Source organism: Purpureocillium takamizusanense, chromosome 2 (assembly GCF_022605165.1).
Source record: "Purpureocillium takamizusanense chromosome 2, complete sequence".
Classification (NCBI taxonomy): Eukaryota; Fungi; Ascomycota; class Sordariomycetes; order Hypocreales; family Ophiocordycipitaceae; genus Purpureocillium; species Purpureocillium takamizusanense.
This window is the reverse complement of record NC_063069.1, coordinates 3,814,255-3,838,143: the sequence shown is the minus strand read 5'-3', so window position 1 is coordinate 3,838,143 and position 23,889 is coordinate 3,814,255. Positions and strand designations below refer to the sequence as shown.

General features: G+C 54.7%; 9 protein-coding genes across 9 annotated transcripts; 3 read left to right on the top strand and 6 right to left on the bottom strand.

Annotated features, from left to right (window-relative positions):
• Positions 1-675: 675 nt before the first annotated feature.
• On the bottom strand, positions 676-3,896 carry JDV02_002957 (uncharacterized protein). The gene is made up of 2 exons (XM_047984038.1): positions 3,517-3,896; positions 676-3,458 (listed from the first exon to the last, which is right to left on the bottom strand). The coding sequence occupies exons 1-2, from the start codon at positions 3,800-3,802 to the stop codon at positions 2,296-2,298; spliced, it is 1,449 nt and encodes a 482-aa protein (XP_047840010.1). The 5' UTR covers positions 3,803-3,896; the 3' UTR covers positions 676-2,295.
• On the top strand, positions 944-2,482 carry JDV02_002958 (uncharacterized protein). Its single transcript, XM_047984039.1, has 3 exons — positions 944-1,078; positions 1,149-1,866; positions 1,929-2,482. Exons 1-3 carry the CDS (start codon positions 1,028-1,030, stop codon positions 1,997-1,999), a joined length of 840 nt encoding a protein of 279 aa, XP_047840011.1. The 5' UTR covers positions 944-1,027; the 3' UTR covers positions 2,000-2,482.
• A 418-nt stretch (positions 3,897-4,314) lies between the features above and the next one.
• On the bottom strand, positions 4,315-5,118 carry JDV02_002956 (uncharacterized protein). The gene is made up of 3 exons (XM_047984037.1): positions 5,049-5,118; positions 4,749-4,974; positions 4,315-4,692 (listed from the first exon to the last, which is right to left on the bottom strand). The coding sequence occupies exons 2-3, from the start codon at positions 4,876-4,878 to the stop codon at positions 4,364-4,366; spliced, it is 459 nt and encodes a 152-aa protein (XP_047840009.1). The 5' UTR covers positions 4,879-4,974; positions 5,049-5,118; the 3' UTR covers positions 4,315-4,363.
• A 744-nt stretch (positions 5,119-5,862) lies between these two features.
• JDV02_002955 (uncharacterized protein) lies at positions 5,863-6,642 on the bottom strand (the record flags this gene model as incomplete). The annotated part of the gene is made up of 1 exon (XM_047984036.1): positions 5,863-6,642. One exon carries the CDS (start codon positions 6,640-6,642, stop codon positions 5,863-5,865), a length of 780 nt encoding a protein of 259 aa, XP_047840008.1.
• A 516-nt stretch (positions 6,643-7,158) lies between these two features.
• Positions 7,159-8,602, bottom strand: JDV02_002954 (uncharacterized protein). Its single transcript, XM_047984035.1, has 5 exons — positions 8,428-8,602; positions 8,250-8,371; positions 7,731-8,174; positions 7,610-7,665; positions 7,159-7,553 (listed from the first exon to the last, which is right to left on the bottom strand). Exons 1-5 carry the CDS (start codon positions 8,474-8,476, stop codon positions 7,418-7,420), a joined length of 807 nt encoding a protein of 268 aa, XP_047840007.1. The 5' UTR covers positions 8,477-8,602; the 3' UTR covers positions 7,159-7,417.
• A 278-nt stretch (positions 8,603-8,880) lies between these two features.
• JDV02_002953 (uncharacterized protein) lies at positions 8,881-10,212 on the bottom strand (the record flags this gene model as incomplete). Its single annotated transcript, XM_047984034.1, has 2 exons — positions 8,881-9,638; positions 9,711-10,212. The coding sequence occupies 2 exons, from the start codon at positions 10,210-10,212 to the stop codon at positions 9,148-9,150; spliced, it is 993 nt and encodes a 330-aa protein (XP_047840006.1). The 3' UTR covers positions 8,881-9,147.
• A 5,220-nt stretch (positions 10,213-15,432) lies between these two features.
• JDV02_002952 (uncharacterized protein) lies at positions 15,433-15,995 on the bottom strand (the record flags this gene model as incomplete). The annotated part of the gene is made up of 2 exons (XM_047984033.1): positions 15,433-15,863; positions 15,914-15,995. 2 exons carry the CDS (start codon positions 15,993-15,995, stop codon positions 15,433-15,435), a joined length of 513 nt encoding a protein of 170 aa, XP_047840005.1.
• A 1,350-nt stretch (positions 15,996-17,345) lies between these two features.
• JDV02_002951 (Agmatine deiminase) lies at positions 17,346-18,437 on the top strand (the record flags this gene model as incomplete). The annotated part of the gene is made up of 1 exon (XM_047984032.1): positions 17,346-18,437. One exon carries the CDS (start codon positions 17,346-17,348, stop codon positions 18,435-18,437), a length of 1,092 nt encoding a protein of 363 aa, XP_047840004.1.
• Positions 18,438-23,046: 4,609 nt separating this feature from the next.
• On the top strand, positions 23,047-23,546 carry JDV02_002950 (uncharacterized protein). Its single transcript, XM_047984031.1, has one exon. It carries the CDS (start codon positions 23,097-23,099, stop codon positions 23,421-23,423), a length of 327 nt encoding a protein of 108 aa, XP_047840003.1. The 5' UTR covers positions 23,047-23,096; the 3' UTR covers positions 23,424-23,546.
• The last annotated feature ends 343 nt before the right edge of the window (positions 23,547-23,889 follow it).

The window sequence follows — 23,889 nt, the reverse complement described above, 5'->3', positions numbered from 1 at the left end:
ATTATCAACGTGTAGCAAGGATATCGTCGCGGCTGTTGTTATTGGTCATGTATTGATTGCGAGCGGGATGAGAAAAGAGAGAGAGAGAGAGAGAGAGAGAGAGAGAGAAACACGCACACTCGTTTAACAACCGAAGCTGTAACTACCTCGGCGACCAAACCCGACGTGTGTTGGTGTGCTTTGACTCAGTGTTGCGACCCATGTCATGCGCAATGAATGATATCGAGCTCCAGCGCTGTCGGCTTCACTTTTTGTTGCTCAGATGTGTGTGTGGCGACTGGAGAGGTGGACACAGGCTCCAAATGCCCAAGGAGGATAACTATGTCTACCCATGCCCAAACTCGCGCCGGTACTAATAAGCTAGGTATCGGCAGAGAGTCACGTTCGCCAAGCACCAAGAGGTCCAACTTCAGCGCCTCAACGTAGCAGGGATGTCGTGTTCGCAAGCACAAGTTGAGCGCCAACGCTCACCACATGGACGGACGACACGGCCTCCCGATCGACTAAATATTCAAGAATAGTTTAACATTTAACATGTGACGGAGAGCAACGCCATCGCCGACAGATCCGACGGCGGCGAATAGATCGCTGGCTTGGGCAGGTAACATAGAGTCTGTAGCGTGGACGATGTCTCCCGGCCTCTGTTCCTTACGGCCGGCCAGCCGTGTATACGGCGTCTCGTATAAGCCGTGTGGCGGACGATAATTGCATGAGTGGCCACATAAAAAACGGGAAGACAGAGCTGCAGCGCCTGGCTGAGAACCGTCACGGCCAACCCTCTGCTTTCATTTCGTTGCCCGCCGCAAAACTGAGTCACCCCGTATGAGCCTCCAACTCGAGCCCTATCAACACCCGCGGCGGAGCTGCACCTTCGGTCTGCTGAATGCGGCATAGCGGGGATGTGGAGGATCCCAGTGTACCTATATATAACTATCGATGCGGCGTTGGCGCCGACGGCCAACGTCTACATCTTGAGACGGACGTGCTTCACTGTCTGGATCTTTGTGACACGCCACCGGCTGTGGCGATGGACTATGAAGAGCTCAATCGTGCCAACTGGGATGAGCGCGCGCCCGTCGTGAGAATCTCCCCCTTCCTCCCCCAAAACCCACCACTCCAAGAATGCATGTAGTAGCTGACAAGTCCAGCATGCCGCATCTCGAGATTACTGTGTCCGAAATTTCCTCTCCGATCCAGCCTTTCTCAGCGGGGTTGTCGAGTTTGACCGCCCGCTGCTCGGCGACATTACAGGCCTGCCATGCGTCCACCTACAGTGCCACATTGGGACCGACTCCCTGAGTCTCGCGCGGTTGGGCGCCTCATCCGTTACGGGGCTTGACTTCTCGGGCGTATCGCTCTCCGAAGCGCGCAAGCTCGCGAGCGCCACGGACGGCACGGGCGGCGAGAAGCTGGTCTTTGTCGAAGCAACCGTGTACGATGCCCCCGCGACCTTGTCCCAGTGCACCTTTGACCTCGTCTACACGGGCATAGGGGCCATATGCTGGCTGCCTAGTATAGTGCAGTGGGCGAAGGTGGTCCATGGCCTCCTCAAGCCAGGAGGGCGGTTGTTTCTGCGCGACGGCCATCCCGTGCTCTGGGCCCTGGATGAGGCGCGCACCGACGACCTAGTGCTCGGCTACCCGTACTTTGAGCGCGACGGGGAGGCAACGCTGTTTGATGATCCGGATGGGTACGTCGACGCGGGGGTTTACAAGTTCCAGGCAACGCAAACCGCAACGTTTAACCACGGCATCGGGGAAATTGTGCAGGCTCTGCTGGAGGAGGGGATGACCGTGACGGGACTGGCGGAGCACCAGAGCGTGCCTTGGAATGCATTGCCGGGGCAAATGACCAAGGATGAGCGAGGTGAGCAGCAGCGGATGGTGGAAGGACCGGACCATGATGTGACTGAACTGACGGCTTCGTAGGGGAGTGGTCGTTGACGGACCGACCGTGGCGGCTGCCTCACTCGTTTACGCTGCAGGCCGTCAAGGCGTGATGTATGCGTTGGCCGCCTCGTTCGGTCCGATATCGAGTCCAGGCACACAACACACAGACGCGGGTCTTGTGTCATATGCCTGGACACACACCACGCGGCTTGAAGTCAAACGCAGACGATCGCGTCATCGCAAGAAGAGGGGGTTTTGCAACGAGTCGTTGAAGGCAACGATTGGAGTTTGGCGGGTGTCCGGCCGCAGTTCGTCATGCATCAAGGTAGTAATCGCGCCAGCTCTGCGGTCATGATGGTCCATGATGTTGTCAAGACTTCTAGGCCCAGCATGCGGTACGGGGGCTCTAGGCCTCCGAAGGCTCCACATCGTATTCAATGTCCGTTCTGATGATGTATTTGGCGCCCTTTTTGACACTAGTTCCCTCATGCAGCAGCGCTCCGTTGGTCTCGCCATGGGGAAAGACGGCCACGCCGCCCATGACGGGTCGCACGGGATACGCATTGAGAACTCCCTCACGCTGGCCGGGGATGAAAAAGGTCGTCTCCCCGCCCTCAAACTCGTCGTTGAGGTAGAGCAAAAAGGTGAAGAGCGAACTTTGCTTCTTCTCCGGCGGTGAGTCGTCGTATACATATGTGTCGTCGGGGCGAATGCCTGATGGGGGCCAGGCGCCGTCAATGTGGCAGCGGTATTCGGCGCCCGGGACGTAGCGGTAGACGCGGAATCGCCGGTTGAGGCCCCGTGCGAGTCGGCCGTTGACCGCAGTGGGTACAAAGGGCGCCATGCGAGCCCAGAGCTTGTCATGGAAGGCCGTGTCGACGATCCAGTAAAAGTTGTGCGCAAGAACACTGGTATCTCCGCCCTCGCGGATGGGCGTGTCGGGGATGAAGCCGACGCTCTCACCAGCGGCGATGATGGCCTTGCACTCGGCGGGAGAGAGGACATTGGTGGCGAGGCCAAGGTTCGGCACGCTGGGATGGTTGTGGAAGGTGATGTCTTGGGATTCGGGCGAGAGCACAACGCTGTCTGGCTCGGTGGTGTAGAGGATGGCGGGGTGGTGGTTGGGCGGCTTCCGGAGATGGCCGGGCGTCGTCTCGATAATACGCAAGGACTCTTTTGGCGCAGAAGAGAGAATCGACTTGTCGAGAACCGAGGCGTACACCTGGTGTGGCGATGCGGTGGCGTGCCGCAGATCCCAGGTCGTCTGGAAGGCGATGTGCGAAGACAGGTCGGTCGCAGCCTTGGCGGCGCTCGTGTCCACCGGACAGGTCACACGCAGAACGGCATCCAGGACGCCCAGCAGTTCCATGTCTTTGGTGGAGCGCTCGGGGCCGACGATGCTGACGCCCTTGGGCTGCGTGACGACGTCGAGGTCGCGGACCCAGCGGCAGAGGGCGCCGAGCTTGGGCTCCTGGCCGCGGAGGCGCATCTCGGCGAGAAGGATCCTGGCCTCGAGGTATTTCTCGTCGGCAAGGGCGGCGGACACGCGGGCAGTTAGATTGGCGCCATCTAGACGAAGTGTCAGCCTCTGTGTGCCAGGTAGAAGCACCATAAACGTTATGCCTACCAGCAGCGTTGACACCTGTAGTGCACGACTGGCGAAAGTCGTACACGGCGACCCTCAGGTCCTTGCACAGCTTCGACTTGGTCAGGCCGGGGTACTGGGCGAGGGTCGCGAGGGTGTCAATGGTGATTTCGAGCTCCTCGTCCGAGATGACCGTCTGGAGGCTCTTGGGCTCGAAGCCGCCGGTGCCGTTTTCGGTGGACGGAGAGGCGGTCCTGGTGGCTTTGTTGGGATGCTCGACTTGCGCCTGTGCCTTGCGCTTGCGCTTGGCCGCCTTGGATTGGGCCATGGTTGCGATGCAATTGCGGTTACACGACGATGGCGGTGGCAATGGGAAGTTTTGTGGTTTGACGCAAGGCGGCACTGAAGAGGCGGTGGCGATAACTAACTGCACGATGGATTTTTGGTCGAGGCGGGGCATTCGGCGCTCCCTGCTTTCAATTGGGTAAGGTACCTACAGTCTCCGCAATTAGTAGACCGCGGGTGAATCCCCATAGGGGTTATCTTCCCGTGGTACCTCTTACTTACGTTATCGGTTAAGAGGTGCGATCGCGCCGTAATTCACATAAGCCAATAGAGGGATATCTGCGCCTAGGTCCGAAGAGCACGTCGAGGAAAACACACTTAGAATAGCTGACGTCGGGTTCAAAACGAAAAAATCCCAGGTAACGGCAGATAGCGACGCATATATAGCGAGACTATATAAGTGCCTAAGCTAAAGGAAGCGTCCATATTAGGTAATTAGCGCGTAACCCTTATCACGATAGACATACGTTTTCTTAAATTTCAATATATTTAAAAGTGCGTAAACATCAGTTTAGATGATTTACACAGGATAGCCTGCAGATGGTCACAACCCCGGCATAACGTATACCCTCTCTCTATAAATCTTCCATCCACTGACAGCCTCATCGTCCAAGGCGCCCATCCACCCGCCTTTGCCTTCCCATCGCCACCAAAACATAGAAACAGCCTTCATTCGAAGGACGTCACCTTTCTTTACGCCCCACTGCGGCATATCCGCGCCAGGAACGGCCTCACACTCAAACTCGCTAACCACGAATTCGGGGGTATATCCGGTTGTCTCGGATTGGAGGATGCGAAACGTCGGCATGGCGAGGTAGATTTGTGCATAGTGGTCGCGGACGGCGTCCCAGCCAGAGACGACGATGCCATGCACTAACAATTAGCAAAACGCAAGACGTAATCGCAATCCAAAGTCAGGGTTAGCGCACTCTTGTCTATAAATGTGGTATCGGCGGCCTGCCATTTCATGAGCGCATCTACGTCGCGCGCCTCCGACGCTTCCTTTAGCCGAGCGTTGCGAATTTGGATAAGATGTTGAATATTTTCCTGCGTGGCCATTTTAACAATCTGATCAAGTCAAGTTGCTGGCTCCCTGGGTAGCTGCGACGCGACATCTTATACCGGAGTCTCGGCTCGTATTCATCGGTTACGCCACTATTCCGAAATCAGCGTCTAATCACCATCCCCATGCGGGGTCTAGGAGCCATAGGGTTGGCTGGGCTGCGGACCCGCGAGCCGCCGGCGGGCCAACCAGCGGCGGCAGTAACAGGAGGGGCACAGACCGGTGCCCCTTTCAAGGCACGGGGGTCCGTGCCTGTATTGGCTCCCCCATGAACTCGAGGATGCCACGAGGGTCAGCGTTGGCTTTATGTGACTCAGAGTGCGTCATTAACCAACCGTTTCCAACAGTTAGAGCCGTTGGATACTCCAACTGTGAGTCCAACTCAACCGGAATCATGCTCCCTATGCTTGGCAACCAACCAATTCAGATGCCCCGTTGATTGGGTTTGGATCCAACCGGTTCCAATTCGGTGTATCGCATGGGGGGAGAGAGCCCTACGGCCTGCTGCAGGTGCCCGGGCGTCGGAAAACTGCTGTATAATACGGTACATTAGCTTGGAACCCTGGCCAAGCCGGAAAGCGGGTCCCAATGTCACTTTTCAAAATCGCGGTTACACTAACCGCGCGTGCCGAGCAGGGCCTTAGCGGGGACGAGCTCCACAGCCGCCGCTATAGTTTGGCCTCCTCAGTGGGCTATGGTCCCTTCCCCTCTTCCTGCTCCCCAGACCTGTAAGTTGGTATGTTGTTAAAATGTTCGCTCACCAGCGAGGCAGGCAAGCCAAGTCGCTCCCATAGATCACACCAGCGAATGAAACGAGAAATGGCCAATTTACCCAAGTACAGTCGTAGGTATGAGGGGTATTGTAAGCTACTGGAATCGGACCACCCGCCTCTGTGCCGTTAGCCAAATCTTGCCATCATCATTTCTCAACATATCCTCACCAGCCCCATTGCTCCTCCTCTGTCTCGTCTCGCTCTCCATCACCTGTACTGCCGCGCCGGCACGCCCTCCATCTTGCTGTTCACCTTGGGGTCCAGCTTATTCATCAGGTCAGACCGGTGCGGCCCGGCCGTGTGCGGGGCCGGACCCGGGAGCCTCTCGTCCCTCACGCGGCCGCCGCCCGCCACCGCTCCCGTGGCGCCGTACGCGCCTCCCCCCTGCTGCGCCATGCCGCGCGGCGTCCTGTCGAGGTCCGAGTCGACGGTGGGGTCCAGCGCGTTGCCCGCTCGCGTGCGGTGCGGGCCATACGTGCCCTCCGGGACGCCTCCAAGGGCGCCCGCGTTCTGTCCCGGTGCGAACCCCGGAGCCGCCGTGCCGGGGGCGGGAGCCGCCGCCGCCGTGGTCACCTGGCCGTTGGCCACGGTCGCGTCGATACGCGGGTCTAGCGTGTTGGCCAGACGGGAGTTGTGCTGCGGCGGGCCGTGCGTGTAGTTGCCTCCGACGCCGCTCACGGCGTGATTGCCCGGCGGCATCCCTCCTCCGGCCGCGGCGGTGGCTGTCGGAGGGACCGGCTGCGCAACGGCAGCTTGTCGGCCGGTGCCTTGGACGCCGGGTCCCAGGACCTGCGCGCCGCCGGACTGGCTGTCGACCGTCGGGTCGAGCTTGTTAAGGAGGTCATGTCGATGCGGACCTGCCGTGTGAGGCGCCGGACCGGGGAGGTGAGCATCGGGTCCCATGCCGACGTGTGGCCCGGCAGCCCCCGGAATGGTGGGCGTGCCGTAGGGATTGTTCTTGCTGGTTTTGTTTCCAAGAGGACTCATGATGGTGTTTGTTGCAGCGTGTGCTAGGTTGTATTCGGGTATATGGTGGTTGTGATGTTGCGAACACCGTCCTATCTTGCAGAGTGCGGATGCTTATAAGTACCCCGATCGAGCCTTTCACGGGCGACGTGTTCCGAACGGTGCGGCACTCGATGCCGAAGCCCGCTCAAATCAGGCTTCTGTGCGCCACGATCTGGAATCGCGACTCCGCGCGTTGCACTTTACGGTCATGATGATGTTGTCGGGTTCGCCACTTACACCAGTCTTTCACACGTCGTCGCCCATTTACACCTGCATGCCCCGATCTCCCTCTTGACATTGTTACTCAATTCGGCAATAAACACAATCCCTGGGCGGGATTCTAACGTGTGGCGTACCATTGTCTGAGGCGTTGTGTGCGTCGCCTCAACGTCATCGTGACAACAACAGAGTAGCACGCCGCCACGTGCCCTGCAATGCCGTTCCTCGACACCACATGGCCAGGGAAAGATCGTCGCAAGGCGACAATTTGGCGTCATGCAACAAACAATAGCATTATTCACCCACGGCATTTTGTTACTTACACATTGCTCCTGCCGAGGCAGGAGGCAAACCCCTTAGGAGTCAAGCTCCTCGCCTCAGCGACCCCCTGCCGCACATTTGCAAGATCGCCCGTACAACTGCGCAAACTGTTATACCCTATCGCTGGCACTCCGTCATCAATCCGTCACAGTGATGCTGCAGTACTTGCCCCAGTGCTGGTCCCTGTGACCACCAAAAAAAATATCATTCGTACCTAAGCCGAGCCAGACGTACCAGACTCTCCGGCTGTTAGGTCTTGTACCAGCTTGACCATCCTCTCGGCCATGAGCGGCACATCTCCGGGAAATCTAGCACTGATGTAGTTGAAGTTTTCGTCCTCGACTACAAACCTGTCCACTATGTCAGCAAAAGAAAAGCCACCTCCGTGGGCGTCGTGGCGACATACGGGGACGGGGAGAGACTGATTTTCAGGTGCGACGGATCACCAACCGCCTTCCGGACCTGTGCACAAGATTGTAAGCATGTCTCTCACACATGCCATGTCTCAAGCCAAGGTCAACACTCACCGAGTCCTCCACGTCATCGCTCCCAGCTCCGTACGTCTTGTAGTAATCCCCTAGGAAAGCCCTCGTCCCCCAGAACGCCATTTGCTCAAACCTGGCCGGCAGAGTCGTCGTCGTCACCCCGTGAAGCACGCTCCGTCCGTCGCCGTCCCGGCGCCGCGCCTCCGACAGCACCATGACGCCGTGGCAGATCGCACCGACTGCCGCCGCCGCCTTCTTACCGTCGCTCGCCGTTGACTTTGCCGTGGACGGGAAGTAGTCTAGCAGCAGCGTGTGAACCGCAGCCGAGTCGATAATCTGGCGAACGGACTTTTCGTGTCCGCCGGGGAGGAAGACGAGGTTGTACGGCGCGAGGGAGAAGCCGGAGGCGGTCCAAGAGAGGGGCTTCTTGAACTCAGCCGACGAGGCCATGGCGTTGTAGAGCTGGATGGTGGACTGCGTTGCGCCCTGGTCAAGAAAATTCGTCACGTATCAGTATCAGTCCGTGTGTTTGGTTTGGATGCGCCGATGGTGAGCGCCTACGAGAATCTTTTGCGTGATGCCCTGGAGCATGCGGCTGTCGCAGCCCGGTGCCTTGCCGCTCTCAGTCGCGAATCTGACGTCGAACCCCGCGTCTTTGAATGCCGCATATGGGACGGCCGTTTCTGCGCGACATCCGATTAGTTTCGGATGGTCCGTTGATGACGATGAGGATGCGCACCTGTCGGGTCATGCCCGTAGTCGGCCATGAGGATGATAACCTTGGCCATGGTCGCTCTACGAAGCTCACAGCAGAGTCGGGGTCAACAGAAGGATTCGTGGTTCACGATCGCTTCCGATGCTCTGGATGCTGCGGACTGCTCGGCGGTTGAGGAATGGAATGGAATGGGGATTTGACAAGGTAGGGTTAGACGGTCAGTGAGTTCGGCCGAGGCTCACTTTGAGTGTCGAGCCGGGATCCAGTCCCAACAACGCGGGGTTCGGAATCCTCAATGAGTTCAATCGCTGTGGACCCCGCTATAACATGAACGATACGCAATAACACGCTGCCCTTCAATCTCTACTAAGTGCCGAGTGCGACGGCTACTTCCATCATTCAACCCGCCACCACGCCTCACCATCTCGAATGAGAAGACTTTTGTTACCCAGAATATAGTCTGACTCGTTATTTAGTTGCTGCGGTAAACCAATGAGGGCGCCAGGCCGCAAATCAACCCATCTCGCGAACCCTCGCACGACACATGTAACAATTCGGCGTTGAATCGACCCAACAAGAACATTGTCTCCATACACCACAATTGCCACACGTACCTCATAGTTGCCCACCGAGAAAAATCGCAAATGTACATGCCGCGCCACGGACGAGCGCATGGCCGAGACGTATTGGACCAGGCGGGCGTGAAAACATGGTACAGTATACTTGACCGTCTTCCCAGCGCCGTCAAGTGATTGTATCCGTCTGGTTATCGCGGATGCTGGCGCCCACCTCCATCGCCTTGTTGATCAGAACCGCCAAAATCGCCTGCTGCTCTTCGGTAAAGTTGCGCTTTCCCTGGCAAGCCACCGTGATGCAGCAGTAGTTGTCTAGGCCCAGCTCCCATTCCAGGGCGCCTTGGGAGGAGTTCGTTGGTGGCTCGACGGCGTAGTGCTGCCACGCACCGTACTCCCAGTGTTGGGGGTCCTGATTCTTGTTCCCTAGGATCCAGCCATTTACCCAGAGGGGCATACCATCCGCATCCATGTGCAGCAGTTGCGACGAGCAGAGCTTGCACACGTCGTAATCAAGCTTCGCTTCGTCGGCTTGTGAGGTCTGGTTCCCGCGCTCTGGCACAACAACTCGAGCAGCACCCATGCCCGCGACGGCGCCGGGGTGGAAGCTATAGTCCACGTCGCCGGCCAGCTCCCAGCCCAGCCAAAATGTCTCCTTGTCGCCTAATAAACGAAGGTTAGACTTCCCCAATGCTCCAAGGGCGCACAGCGTATGGAATTAATGACTTCTCGTACCATGTACCATCTCGTAGACACCAGCGCCCCCGTTCTCAGAGAATCTCTCGAGGCCGTTGAGGCGGGTGACCAGAAGAAGGCTCACAAAGTGGCGCCACTTGTCTACGAGAATTAGGCCAGACTCTTGCTCATGCGAGCTCTCGCCGGTCCAGAATCGGCTCCCCATCGCCTTCTCGGACACCGGTTCCGGCAGTATCTGCTCCAGCCACTCTTTTCTCGGGTGCGGACCTACTCGCCGATCCCTGAAGAACAACGCCCCTGTCTCGTTGTACCACTGGCTGTCGAAAAGGGCTGCTGGGTTCTGGAAAAAGAAGCAGTCCGCGTCAATGAACAGGGCTTCTCGAAAGCTCGATAGAAGAATTGAAAACGGCTTGCTGGCGTAGCTGTTTAGCTCCATTCCGGTGTGACCCGTCATCTGGGCCATGTTGCGAGTCGTAACAGCACTAAGGGCCTCCAGGCGATCGCGGTTGTCCTGGCTAAGGTCCGCATCGCCGAGATACATAACCTCAACTGGCAATGTGCAACCCATCTCCCGAAGAGCTGGGATGGAGGATAGTAGATACTCTGCATGCTTGTTTCCTGCCGCGAAGACGATCCCCCGTCCACCTTGCTTGATATGCAAGTGCAGTGCTATGTGGTCGGTAGAATACGGTGCAGTCCCCGGGAACAGCGACGACCCAAGTGCTGATAGTAAGTACCGGAAGTTTTCGTATGAGTGGATGGTATGCGTGAAACCGTCCTTCAAAAGCTTCTCCGAACGAAATTCGTCCTCGTCATAGAGTTCGCGCAGTTGTTGTATAATATTATCGCGGACGAATCCGCGTCCGTCGTCGTCATCGAGCCCGTGTAGTTCTTCCCATGCTTTTAGAAGGTTCTTATAACACCGCACCCGGGCGGCGAGCTCACGTAACCTTTGTTCACGCTGATCTTCGATCGGTCGCAGTAGCCTATCGCGTTCGTCTGGTCCCGGCAAAAGTTCGATGACGCGAGCGAGGGCCTCTTCAAAGGTTGAGTGTTTCGTGTCGGAAGACGCAGACGGTCTAGGGCGCGAAATGTGTCCTCGTAGATCGAACGTCCCTTGAGGCGATGCAGTTAAATACAGTCCAGTCAACAAAAGGAGCGGCACAAGGATGAGAAATCTGCGAAACTGTAGGCGAGCCGGTTTTCCGATTCTCAGAAGCGACAGACGCGCCTGTAGAATATTAAGGCCTAGTAACACATTAGACGTCAATGGTGATTCCATTTATATCGATACATGAGGTAACATGCGCGGAAACAAATGAAGAGGCATGTAATGCTAACTTTCGTGGGCGAGCGAGAGCTATCATATTCAAGAGCCATGAGACGGTCTGGCACGCTTATCGTGCTGGCTCCTCCCAATTGCTTCAGCACCCGCAAGTCCTGTTGCCGGTTACTTGCAAGTGGCAGGGATGTCCATCAACAGGGGTAAAGGCGCCAGAGTCGCTACTATCGTGACGACAAGTACGGAGTACTAACTTTGAGATCGGTTCATTTGGCCTCGCTAGCGTCTTTCGGCATAAAGGAGAGGGAAACGTTGCCCCGCTTCCATCGACGCCCTGGCTGTGTATCATGGCCCACGGCTGGGGGAAGCGCTTTGCCCCCTGGAATCCATGACCTGCCATGGGTCTTACGTCAAATGGCATCTTTGGAATCTTTCAAGCTTCAGGCTCCCAAGGGGTACGTTGGTTGTGTCCCCGGCAGTATGAAGTACGCAGGTACTTCGTGAGTCCCCTTTCGCGTTAGAGGCTTGCAATGACACGCGTCTAGTCTCAATTTGCGGGCTTAGTATCCATAAAATACATTGATGCCGTGCAGATTGTACACCAGATGAACACGCGCACATCCTTGGTGTTCGGTCTGCGCAAGAGCCACATGCGTCTCTACGGAAGAAGCTTCTCAGTTTTCAGCCACTTATTAAAGTCAGAATTTGGATTTTTTTTGTATCAAAGCACCAACGTTTCATTGTTCCTGAAATCCCGGTCCTTTCATCCGTGAATTCAATGCCCACGCGCAAGACGACTGCCACTCGGGCATAATCCGATTCGGTTCAAAGCATGGCCCCTTCGCACTTGCGACAAAGTCTGCCAGCCCTGGGCCGTGACATCAGTGCAACTCATCAACCAACCACCAATCCGGGTCAGGATCGCACCGCGTGTGGCATTCACCAGGCCGGGTTGGCTTTTCAGGACCCTGCAAGAACCCTGCGCGGATCATTCCATTCGCTTTTTTCTATTTCCCAACACAGATGTTTCTGGCATCAGGAGGGTTCTGGGACCATGTCTCTCCTACGATATGCCGACAAGTTCTCTAGCTACGGTTTAGACATCGAGCGCAATGCCAGTGCGACCTTCCTACTTCAGTCCGGCTAGAAATGAGACCCTCACATCACCAACGTGCAAGCTTCAAGGACGGTTTGCCCGGGCAGAGCGTTCGTCACCGTGTTAGCCTCCACAAGTCCCACACCGGGAGTATACAAGTACGTGTCGGTCGGAGTTCAGCTTGATATAGCCTAGAAAGCGATAGAGCCCGATCTGTCACTGCCGAGTTGTGGGATTGTTGGCAGCTTTTCAAGCAGCGTTGTCGCAAAACCTATCGATTGAATTTTGATCCGAGACAGTTTACCTTCTTCCTTTCCCATAACTAAGCCAACCAAAGAATACTAACTTTAGGGCGAGTACACAGTACAGGCTACGGTGCCATTGTGGTTGACGGGCTTTCAAACACACTTCACTGGCATCGCTTGCTTATGGCGGCGCAGAGCGTAAACCGACGCCACATCCCATCGTCCTTGAGATACCATAAAGAAAGCACGTTTGCTGAAATTCTAGTGGCCTGCCACTACCTTGAACACTTCTTTGAGCTGATCTAACCTCACCATCAATGATGTCATTCTCTACCGATGCTGTCCCTTCAACCCCTAACCCTTCACAGCAGTATCTGGTACTGAAGCGAGGTCTGCATCACCAGCTAGTGTTTGCACTATTCATTACTTACACATGTAGAGCGATATTCGACGGCTTACACGTATCATCATTTTGCCCTTGTGCCTTTCTGCTTCGTCCTAGCGTTTGCCTGTCGCATGGCCTCTGGAAAATCCACTTGGTTCACCTTCACTTGATCCACCACAGCACTGAGGCTCTGCGCTGTTTTTATAGTTCCGGGAGTGTTGTTCGTCGGTTTGGTATCCATCTGCTGCACAGGGAAACATCCTCCAAAAGGGCCAGCCACAGCATTGTTGCGACATCGAATGGTGCAGATATTTCCAGTAGAAGCTATTCTGATCAGCTATGGATTTGAGGACGACACGGCTTGAGTACTTGCCTCCTGTACACTTGAAACTCTGAGGCATTGCGACTGTTATGTTAAACGATTGTGTTTTGTTCGCCGACAGCCCGTTGGTTCCCGGCACGTTGTTGGTCACGGTAAGGTTCTTGCTCAAACATCAGCGTGCGCTTCTTCGCTGCTGAGGCCGCAGGCTCTCGGATCTACCGAAAGGAACTGCGCTAGAGCTTCGCTGCGGCCTTACCTTTGTTATTATGCCAGTGTTACTACCCTCATCGAGGTCGCAAGCATACGGGCCACCACCGTCGGCGTTGACTTGATGAAGGGTTACGATGACATTGCTACCAGCCTTAACTTGGGTCACCTGCTTTTGTCGAATCGCGCTCTCTGTATTCTCCCCAACATCGATATTCCCACCAATTTCGGTGCGCCCGCACTGGTTGACGACATTCGCCTTAATCTCCGCATCACGGATGATCGATGTGTCTTGTTGGCAGGGATTAATGTCAATACAGGCGCGAGAAATGTTGGGATTGACTGTAATACAGTAAGCACGAGTACTTTGCCTTGTTTCTGAGATCTTCACGAGCCTTGAAATCCCACGCTGGGAGGTGAGCCTGCTAGGCCTTGTGCTCTAGTGATCACCCCATGACACCGGACGAGAGCTGCCAGGAGGTATGTCGACACGCCAAGTAAACGCAGAGCCATAATGCTTAAAAGAAGCTCCTCACAAATGTATAACTAGACGTGACCAGCACAAAGAAAGTAAAGTGACCAGCACACAGAAAGTAATTGAGTTGAATATATACTTGTTCCCAGCCACGATAGTCGCGAAGGCCGTGGGGCCTCTTCCTTCTTATTCGGTACGAGATTCAGCATTCCAGCGATGGATTGCATGCTTCAACCCCTATTGAGCCGAAATAGTTGCAACTCCTTTTTCCCCGTCGCAGTTGTCACTGGTGTGACACGAAAACGACTCATGGGAGCGCCGTGTATGGCCGCTGGTAGGAGTCCTCCGCATCGTCACCACGGGACGCGGTGCTTTGTCGCAAACTGCCAATCAGGCCATCAACGTAAGTTTATCTCCAAGACCTGATGAAACACTTCACGATGGAGAGGCAAGGCGATTCATGCACCACCGATCACCCGTTCCCCCCTTCCGGCCATCTTTCTACGCTAGAGACGAGATGGAGACGAAGCCATCGCAAGCACGGCGCATCTTCGCTCTTGCATTGCATCACGGCCTCTGAGCGAGTCATTGACCTGCCTGGGCTCAATATCGGGTAATTGCGTTGTGGTGGTGGTATCTTTGCTCATCTGCCCTGTCCCAGCCCACGGTGGTACGAAAATTGCGCGCATGTAAATGTACTGCATGAGAGCGCCACTAATGTGAAGTCAGATGAGCACCCTCGAGACCTAATCTCACAAAGCCGTCATACGTCATTGCTGGGAACCAGACGCTGCTGTACGATGCCTGACACTGGAGTGGCATGTGGAACAGAGCCATCAATCCGAGGCGGCCAGGACAGTACTCAGTCCCGGAGTACCAGCCTCGAGCCGTGTCAAACGCGCGCTCGTCTCATCGCGGTTTTCGACCACGACCACATCGAGCTTCTGCTCGTTGCTGCAGGCTGAAAGCACTGCTTGGAAATTGTGCCTAGTGTCTGATGCGTTTGAACCGGCCGCGGCTGCGGACGTCTCATCGACGCAGATCTGTTCGGCCAAGTGTTTCCGAAACCGATAGGAAACATCTAAATCCATGGTCGCCCCAAACCTCGACATTTTTGACCATTGGCTAGTTTCCGGTCTGTCGTACAGGGATCGGTTGTACACCCCTGCCTGGGGTTGAAACTGTGCGGACTATCGTAAGAGCTGTGGCGTCGCTCCAGCCTTGCCAAAGACTGGATCGGTAAACGTGCTCATTTCACTTCACATGGAGCGCTGAGGCAGAAGGTAACAATATGCACCAGCGCCGCGAGGGGGCATCACAGCTAATTAAGTACATTAGGCGGCGCGCTAACTAGAGGCCAGCTAGATCGTGTGCCAGACAGTACGCTAGAAACTTGGGAAGACCTGCCACGGCGATGCCAGATATTCAGGGTCCAACGATTCCGGCCCGTGACCGTGGAGTCGGTAGGAGCGGCATCAACTGGCTGCTTGGAATTTCAACTCTTCTTAAGGCGGATGGATAAAGCCCCATGCAAGGGCCACAGCAGGGTGACTGATGTATAAGATACACACGATGCGCGAGATTTCCATGCTACGTCACTGGGCCAGTGTTGCGGTTGGCTTGCACCAGATATGATATTAAGCAAGCGCTGTACATACGAAGTACATCTTACCGTCGAGACAGCAGCAGAAGGCTCCGCGAGCGAGCGCGAACCCCATCGATCGACACCCATAAAGTATAGATATGAGCTTACTCCTCGTCTCCAGAGCTCTCCTTCTTGCCCTTCTTACCCTTCCTACCCTTGTTATCTTCATCTTCATCTTCATCCTTCTTCTCATCCAAGTTGCTCTTCTTCTTGCCGTGTTTCTTGGATTTCTCCCCTTCGTCCTCCTCCTCTTCCTCTTCCTGCGCCTTCTGCGGCTTGTGATGGGGTCGCTTGACAATTTTCTTTACATGTAGGCCGCAGGCCTGAATCTGCTTCGCGCACCTGGCATACTCTGCCTCGTTGCCTTCGGCAAAACTGCTGGACGAAGCGGCATCTGCCTTGGCATCGCCGGCTTTTGCCGAAATGGCGGAGCCGGAACCACCGTTCTTGAAGCCGCGGTCGGCGTACTGCTCACATTCAAGGGCAAGCTGGCAAGGGGCGCTGGTGTGCTTATCCAGCATGTAGAGATCACGTTCTATTTTTCGTCAGTGACTGCTGGTTGCAGGAAGTAGCAGGGGAACGAACTCTCCATTTCAAAAGGCCTTGCAACGCCGCCGAGGGCGACTGGGGCGCAGAGAGCCGCGATGGAGAAGAGAGTCAACTTCATGGTAATAGCAGAATTTGTAATGCGAATGAATATACTGTTTCAAGAAGCGCAATTGAGTTGTGACTTGAAGAACACTCTCAGGACTACGGGATGGGCGCGCTTCATATATAGGCAAAGACGAATGTGTTGCTCTCTTCAGGATCAGCAACACAATCCTCTACAGAATAGCCAATGTTAACATTGAGCTATGCCAGGTGCCTGTGACACCTTGAATCTTGCCAGTGATGTTGCAGTATCTGAGACCAAGCAATTTTTTGCCGTTGAGTGCTGCGAGCGTCTAAGACACGGGATTGCTAGCTCGCCGCTCTTGGAGTCGGTTCTTGCAGGTATGTGAGGATGATGTTGGAATGAGGCGTGCGAACACGCACCACACAATTCAGACATAAATATTATTAGTCGATCTTCTGCTTTTTGTAGCATTCACTTGCACAACATTGTGACTTTGACTCGCAGCGCACATTCCCCGCATCATCGACTCATCATCGCCCACGGGAGCGTACAACAGCTTCCGCCGCCGGAACGGGAGGCCAACTATAGACCGTTGCTACCCGCCAGAACCTTTGTCAGTAGCCGCGTCAGCTGCAGTGAACGGCAAGGCGCAGACGGGCATGCTAGCGGAGAAGATCTCCGAATATGTCTCTCTGCCGGTGACGTTGTGGAGCGGGTCGACGCATGATATGGCGGCCGATCGCGAGACCGGAGAAGATCGCCTCGTAAGGACAAGTTGAAGACGTCAACTCATTTTACAAGCAAGGAAAGTAGCGGCCAATGGGGGCTGTGTGTAAACAGTCCAGCGAGTGGCATGCGCGGAGCTGTTGAAACGATGGGTTCGAGTGGAAGCTTGGCCGAACAGAGTCTCGGCATGGGCTTCGCGAGCAGTTGTAGGCCCCCCCCCCCTTTTCCCTCCGCAAAGAAGCCCTTGCCCGATGGGAAGCCGCACGAGTGAGGACAAACAGCCATGACGAGTAACATGGGCGCAGCCCAACCGCAAAGTTCTAACACTTAACTGCATGTAGTGGCGTCCGCGGGCGTATGGCTCGGCACAGCCGACGGCCCGACATCACATTAAGCCTAACCCTAGATCTCGGGGTCGCTAGCGAAGAGTCTAGCGAAGAGTGCTGCGCCATGCGTTTATGGGCGCCACTCGACTTTGAGTGGCGGCGCAGCTGGCCATCTACCCCCAGATGGGTTTAGATGCTCGCACTACGCCCGAGCCTCTCAGCCACATGGCTTAAAGTATAAAGGAACAACATCAAGATGAGATGTTCAAAAGAGTGGAAGACTCAAAGTGATTCGGTTTCTTTTACTTCTCCTTCGCCTGTAATGCAAGTTCTTATTCGGGCCGTCATCATGGCCCAAGCCGTTGCCGCCGCATTTTATCGGCCTGCAGAGTGGCAGCGCCAATCACACGTTATCATGGCCTGGCCTTCAGCTCATAACGATGCCTATATCGACGACCCGGAAGACCTCAAGGGAGCAACCCGAGATATTTCGTCTATTGCTGAGGCCGTTGCTCTCTTTGAGCCAGTGACCCTATTGGTGACGACACCTCGAGTGCGCGACGCCGAGAAGCGTTTCAAGAAAACAAAGGATATCAGCATCTTGCCTGTTGAGGGATACGACAAGCTGGATTTGTGGATGAGGGACATGGCACCAACGTTTGTCCTCAATGACGATAACAACAAGTCCCTCGTTCACGGTGTCGATTACAACTTTAACGGCTGGGGCAACAAGTATCCGGTCGACTCATGCAAATCACTCGCGACCATGATTCTGGTAGAAGAGAAAAGGCCCCGTGTGGGCACCTGGCTCGTCACGGAGGGCGGGTCTCTTGAGGTCGACGGTGATGGAACCTTGCTGGTCACTGAGGCCTCCATCCTCAACGCGAATCGGAACCCGAACAGAAGTCGCCAGGAGGTCGAGGCTGAGTTGCGCCGCACACTTGCTGTAGAGAAGATAATCTGGATCCCTGGTCGACCAAACCTCGAGGTGACCGATTCCCATATCGATGGACTTGTGCGATTTGTCTCACCTGGCAAAGTGCTCTTGAGCAGGCCGAGTGAGCTTAGCGACGACATCTGGACCCGCATTTACAGGGAGGCCCGTGGAATCCTCTCAAACACTACGGATGCACGAGGCCGAAAGCTCGAAATCGTCGAGGTAGCGGAAGCGGATATGTATTCGCTTGGACTGGACAAGAAGACCATTCGAGGCATTGAAGAGGGGCGAGAAGATCCGCCTGCCTTGAATTACGTCAACTACCTGCTCGTCAATGACGGTGTGATCTTCCCGCAGTTTGGCGATAAGGCGGCGGATGCGGCCGCGCTCAAGACCATCAAAGGGTTATATAAGAACAGGGAGATCGAGCCAGTCACGGTTGACCACCTGGCGTTCCTGGGTGGTGGCATTCACTGCTCAACGCAGGAGGTACCCATGCCTTGAAACCTCTAACAATGCCCAGTCTCAAAAACATGGGACCACTCATACCTCTCTCCGCATGTCGGATTTCCCTTCTTATCATATAGGCCTTTTACACAGAGTTTTTAGATGTACAGTTTTACGTTCTACTGCGCTTCCCGTAAGACTTGACTTGGTGTCTTTTTCGTGATAGGTCTTCAGAAAGCCTCTAAAGGACGAGGGCCTTCATTGAGCCTCGTGTTGTAAATAAAGTCACGAATTTTGAGAGGAAATACGGGTTTGACTTAAAAGAGAATTGTAATAGATCCAGAAAGCACATCTAGAGAAAAGTGGCCAATCGACGGGTAGTACCTCGCCTTCCTTCCTCTAAAACGTTAACGACAATTACTACTACTGGATTATACTACCTTTCCCATGGCTTTTGCGGCCTTTTTCTCGAAGTTCCACCGTTAAGCCCCCAGCCTCTTTCACCACAGGTCACGCCCTTGTTTTCGCGCACAAAAGTGTTTCCGCTGCAAGTATAGCTGAGAAAGTTCAAAAAAGACTACTGTTCTACATGCACCCACGACCCCTGCAACTGTAGAAGAAAACCACGGCAGCCGCATTCTTCTATGGATTCATGTAGCGCTCTTCCATAGACCGACACCGCTGGAACAACAATGCACACTCCTCTTCGAAAGCAGCATCCAAAACAACATGTGGAGGTGGCTGTGACATGACCTTGCGAATCACAACGCTTTCAGGGCTGTCAACCTGATATCGCAAGCTAGTGCAATACCACATTGCTGCTCCCGAAATGGCTTGTGTAAAATTATGGGCCATTTTCTTGACGTTCATTGTCACTTCCGTAGTGTCGAAGATTTCCTGCCCTAGTTGTCGACATTTCAGCTCATACTGGAGGGTCTTCTTCCAGCAAAGATCCAAGGCTTCATCAAACCCGCACTCGTTCTCTGCCATGAGGACACCGATCGCGTTGCAGGGTGGACTCCCCTCGGACCGCTGTTGAAACTCGATATGTTCCTTGGGCCAGCTGTATATGTCGTTCCAGAGCATCATTGCAGCATTGACAAAGAAGTTGATTTGCTTGAGCGATTCGATCTCTGCGGTTGTCAGTGTGATGCCTGCAGCATACATGGACGAAACGATAAACAACCTTGATAGAAGCACCCTGTTAGCGTAGCAATTCCGGGAAGCAAGATGAACCTACGATGCACCAAAATCGTAGTAACGAACTGGGAAAAACTCGACAAATGTAGGCGCCTGTCTCCTCAAATTGGGCCGGAATTGTTTTAGAGAAGTCCAGTACTTCTGGAAAGTTGCCAGATACGAGGCACCCTGATTCTGGTCTTGCGCGACGAGCTCCCTTGACACAACCGATAGCACGGCTCTCAGATTGCCAGTGCCGTCTTTTGGAGGTCCGACATCTCCATCGCAGCCATTGGTTCCTCCCGCGACCAGCCGGATCCCATCATGTAGATCATCAACTGCTATTACGCTGGTCAACTAAACATTACTGACGGCAAGGGAGAGGCTGAAATTGGTTCCTTCCGTACCGTCAGCAGCAAGGAGTATATCGCACATCATTGTTATTCCGGGTATGCGATCTGGCAATGCTTCAGAGAAGGCAAGCGATATCAGATGTCCGTATTTGCAGGGGGTAAGCATGTATAAGAAATCAGGCCCGGCTGTTGGGAGCCCATGCTGCATCCATTCGTGCAGAAACCGAACGCTGGCCTCATTCGCAATATTCTCGTAGACGCTGATTCGGACAGGAAGTGACGTTCCACATTGCAGTTCAGGTGGCAATTCGCGATCGAAAGGCTTGGATAGACTGGAGGAATCCATAGCTGAAGCTTAGGCAGATGGTTATTTTCCGATACGACTTGGGAAGAAGGAGGGGCGCAAGCATAGCAGTGATGCTCTTTGAGAAAGGAGGCATAGGCGCACAGCTAATCAAAAGAGAGCTTAATGAGCTATAAAGGCAGGAAGAACAGAGCTATATAGGTGGCCGAGCGAGAGAGACCGGCGAAAGAGCCGGCCAACTGTGAGGCTGACTAACCTATCCACAACATTTTCCGATGCGACTTAGGAAGAAGAAGGGGCGCAAGCAAGCAGTAATGCTCTTGAAATAAAGAAACAAGAGTAGCACTGCTTACAGCCACGCGTTTCTCTATTTTCACGCATCCAAAACCTGTCAAGCCAGGCTTACAGTGCCACACTGTCCCATGCTGGGCTGCCGGGCTGCCGGGCCGCCGCAGCCCAGCTACCAGCCAGCTACGCGCAATTGAAGCCATCACGGGCTGCAGCAGGCTACCGGGCTGCATACGCAATTTAAGCTATCGCGGGGTGCAGCAGGCTAGCGAGCTACGAAGTACGTGCGGCGGGACAAGGAATAGCACTGTAGCCCACTATATGGCAGGGGTTGCCATTGGCTATAGCGGGCTTGGCAGGCCTCGACGTGTGTAAGAGAAACTCATAAATGTAAATAGTGCTACTCGACAATATACATACAATAGAACGCTGCCTACACGTATATCTATTGTCCTACGCCACGCATAGTATATAAGCTGCTCCCAACCGCGGCGCTATAGCCCGCAGCCCGCAGCCCGCAGCCTGTAGCCCGGCTTTAGTCGCTGCTAGCTCGCTATGTGACCCCGCCGGCTATTGCGACCGCGGATGTAAGCCGTGTGATTATGACTATATGGAGCTCCAGTTTGTATGGGCGGGCGTGGGTGAAATAGAGATATGCGTGTGGATGAAAAGTAGTTCTCTATATATGAAGGAGCCCACGTAACCGTGCCGTAGCAGCAGTAACAGCAGTGTAACGATGGCTTGCGCAGCCTTTTCGAGATCGTCGTAACATACCCCAAAGCAGTACTACAACGCCACATTGCAACGTCCAACGGTCAAAAAGCCGCATCGTGGGCCCCGATGGCGCCAAGGTTGAACACAACGGAGGGGAGGGCAGGGTCGTATGAAGAGAAATTTTGGCGCATTCAGGGTCCATGTCATGTTCCATTGATGCCTGTGGATGTGCTATGCAGCACTGCCAATAAATGTCGCTCAATATCGAGGAAGTAATTCATGCATCGAATGTAAACATGGCGTGGTTTCTATGTTCTTTTCCATGCAGATTGTTCTGTGCATACTCTGAAGGGGCTCCGAGGTGAGTACCGGCTGCCGTGTGATGCGTTTGCAAAAGGCCGCCTCAGACATCGCCAAAGGATTGAATAAAGTCCCTCCGAGCGACCGTACTACCCTTTTCGCGAGACTCGTCACTAACTATTACCCTTGTTATCTATACCGTGGCTGTGGGTGCTATCAGCAATTCTCTCCTCCATCATTTGCGTAGCAGCCGCGGCCGAGCGCGCCTCCATCGCTCCAGCATGCTCTGCCGCCGTGGGCGTCCACGCAAGCCCGACACCCGTCAAGAACATATCATGATAAGCTTTCATGCTCCTTTCCTTCCAGTCACGACTGTTCGGGCCTTCAGAATGCCGAATCTCCAGAGGCATGGCGGGGGACTTTGGCGTTTTGCGGTAGCTTTGAGACAGCCGAGCGTTGCTTCGCGGACCAGCCAGCCCAATCCCAAGCCTCTACCCTGGTACGACGGCGACTGATACTGCTCAAAAGATCAGACTCGAGGTTGGAACGCTGCACCAGATCTATGCTTTATTGCAAGTGCGAGTACGATGGCCTTGAGATCGCCCGCTCAAGCAATCGCACCACGTCTGTTGCCACTGGGAAGCGCGCTCTAGTGCCCTACATAGAGGGCTATCATTCTGTTTGCCGACTGAAGGGAGACTCCGAACCCTGCTGGGGCACATATAATTATTGCGAGGGACAGGTTTTCCGCAGCAAAAGAAACCGAGGTTTCGCAGCCCTGCCGAGTGTTACCAGGCCCGCCACAAGTTGAGCGCGGAGCATTATACGTAGCCCTCATCCTATCCCAACCAAGTTTCTGTACCGTACCGCGTGAAGCTTACGGCGTGTCGCGGCAGCTCTACAGGGTATACATGTCGAGATGCCATCCACCGGTCACTTAATCCTCCCTAGGTTGACACACGGCTACGATTTATCTCAATCACCCAATAATCGTGAGGTGCACAGGCAGTCAGGCGTCAGTCAACTGTCCGGGAGGCCTAATTGCAGGAGGCAGTCAACCGACACAACGGACACCCATTTCCAGCAGACTGCAATGCTGGCTCAATGTGGTATGCTTCGCGGAACATTGAGACGTACGCTCCTCAAGGCTAGCGACAGAACGCGCAAGAAATAAGTAAGAGACAGCAAACCCGTACGGCGATGCCAAAGGTGAGGGGACACTCACTACCCCTGCTTCTTACCAGGCACCTCACGTGCAAATTGGTAGCAGACCCCGTCAGCACCTGAGGCTCTTGCACTTCTAGCGCTCATGCGGCTCAAATCCGCTGCCAGCCCGATTCTGTGAGCAACTGTCGCGGCCCTGCAGTGACATGCAATGGGCCGATCTTACTCTCAGCCGCATCGTCGTATTGATCCGCCTTCAACTGCTGAAGGTCTTTTGCGGCAAGGATCACGTTGCGACATCGCAGATGATAAATAGAGACTGTTTTGCTTCCACTCAGTCGTGCTGTGACCCGTGCACCATAGCCTCATACATTCGCAAACTTTTGCCGACATCCTCTTACGTCAGACGCCACAATGTCGGACAAATCATTTCCTGTGATTATTTCCCTAACGGGAGACCGGAGGACAAACGACGTGGCTCTAATCGACGAAGACACCGAGTCATTCGAACAGCTTGCAGCTCTGCTCTACCAGAGTCTTCGCCCAAAGATTCCCGAATTCTACTTGGAGCAGGGTGAGAGGAGCATCACAAGGCTGTGGGCGCAGTGGAACCACAGCAGCAACGATTTCCTTCCCCAAGAGACGGAGATTGTTGAAGGCAACGTCCGTGCCGTCCTGCGACTGCTCGCCGTCCGTCGGGGTGTGGATTCGATTCGGGTTTGGCTTAACGAGATTGACTGAGAAAGGGGCGCTGGGTTGGACCTCAGCGTGCAGGTAGTCGTGCCTCGAGGAGATGGCTTTCAATCACACCGAGCCTGGCGGCGCGCTGGGAGTACGGCATCTGGACTCGCTTCAACAAGGGGGATGAATGATGGGGACGATGAGCTGTTGTCAGTAGCTTTCGTCAATGCCCTCAGAAACTCAAATAGAATATCTTTTTGTGGCCAGAGGCATTGCGCATGTTTCAGTCTGCCAATGCACGCACCGAAGTAGAGAGAAGTCTTGTACCGAGTAGTCCTGTCTCTCCACCTGGACGACAGACTCCCAACCAAGACCCAGAGCACCACTGCTTCGAAGTCCTGACGTCAGAGCTTGCCGCGGGAAGGTTGACCAGGCTCGCAGATCTACTCCAGTCGGGTCAACTTGTCAGATCCAGACTCATCAGCAAACTCATTTCTGAAGCCAAGGCTGGAATGTCTCTGTACGA

Excerpts from the sequence above, each read along its gene's own strand:
- JDV02_002958 (XM_047984039.1), top strand. The coding sequence starts at position 1,028 with ATGGACTATGAAGAGCTCAATCGTGCCAACTGGGATGAGCGCGCGCCC. Across the intron at positions 1,079-1,148 it reads GGGATGAGCGCGCGCCCGTC|CATGCCGCATCTCGAGATTA; the intron begins GTGAGAATCTCC and ends TGACAAGTCCAG. Across the intron at positions 1,867-1,928 it reads AATGACCAAGGATGAGCGAG|GGGAGTGGTCGTTGACGGAC; the intron begins GTGAGCAGCAGC and ends ACGGCTTCGTAG.
- JDV02_002957 (XM_047984038.1), bottom strand. The coding sequence starts at position 3,802 with ATGGCCCAATCCAAGGCGGCCAAGCGCAAGCGCAAGGCACAGGCGCAA. Across the intron at positions 3,459-3,516 it reads TACAGGTGTCAACGCTGCTG|ATGGCGCCAATCTAACTGCC; the intron begins GTAGGCATAACG and ends CACTTCGTCTAG.
- JDV02_002956 (XM_047984037.1), bottom strand. The coding sequence starts at position 4,878 with ATGGCCACGCAGGAAAATATTCAACATCTTATCCAAATTCGCAACGCT. Across the intron at positions 4,693-4,748 it reads TACCACATTTATAGACAAGA|TGCATGGCATCGTCGTCTCT; the intron begins GTGCGCTAACCC and ends GCTAATTGTTAG.
- JDV02_002954 (XM_047984035.1), bottom strand. The coding sequence starts at position 8,476 with ATGGCCAAGGTTATCATCCTCATGGCCGACTACGGGCATGACCCGACA. Across the intron at positions 7,666-7,730 it reads GCGATGACGTGGAGGACTCG|GTCCGGAAGGCGGTTGGTGA; the intron begins GTGAGTGTTGAC and ends TCTTGTGCACAG. Across the intron at positions 7,554-7,609 it reads ATCAGTCTCTCCCCGTCCCC|GTTTGTAGTCGAGGACGAAA; the intron begins GTATGTCGCCAC and ends CATAGTGGACAG.
- JDV02_002950 (XM_047984031.1), top strand. The coding sequence starts at position 23,097 with ATGTCGGACAAATCATTTCCTGTGATTATTTCCCTAACGGGAGACCGG.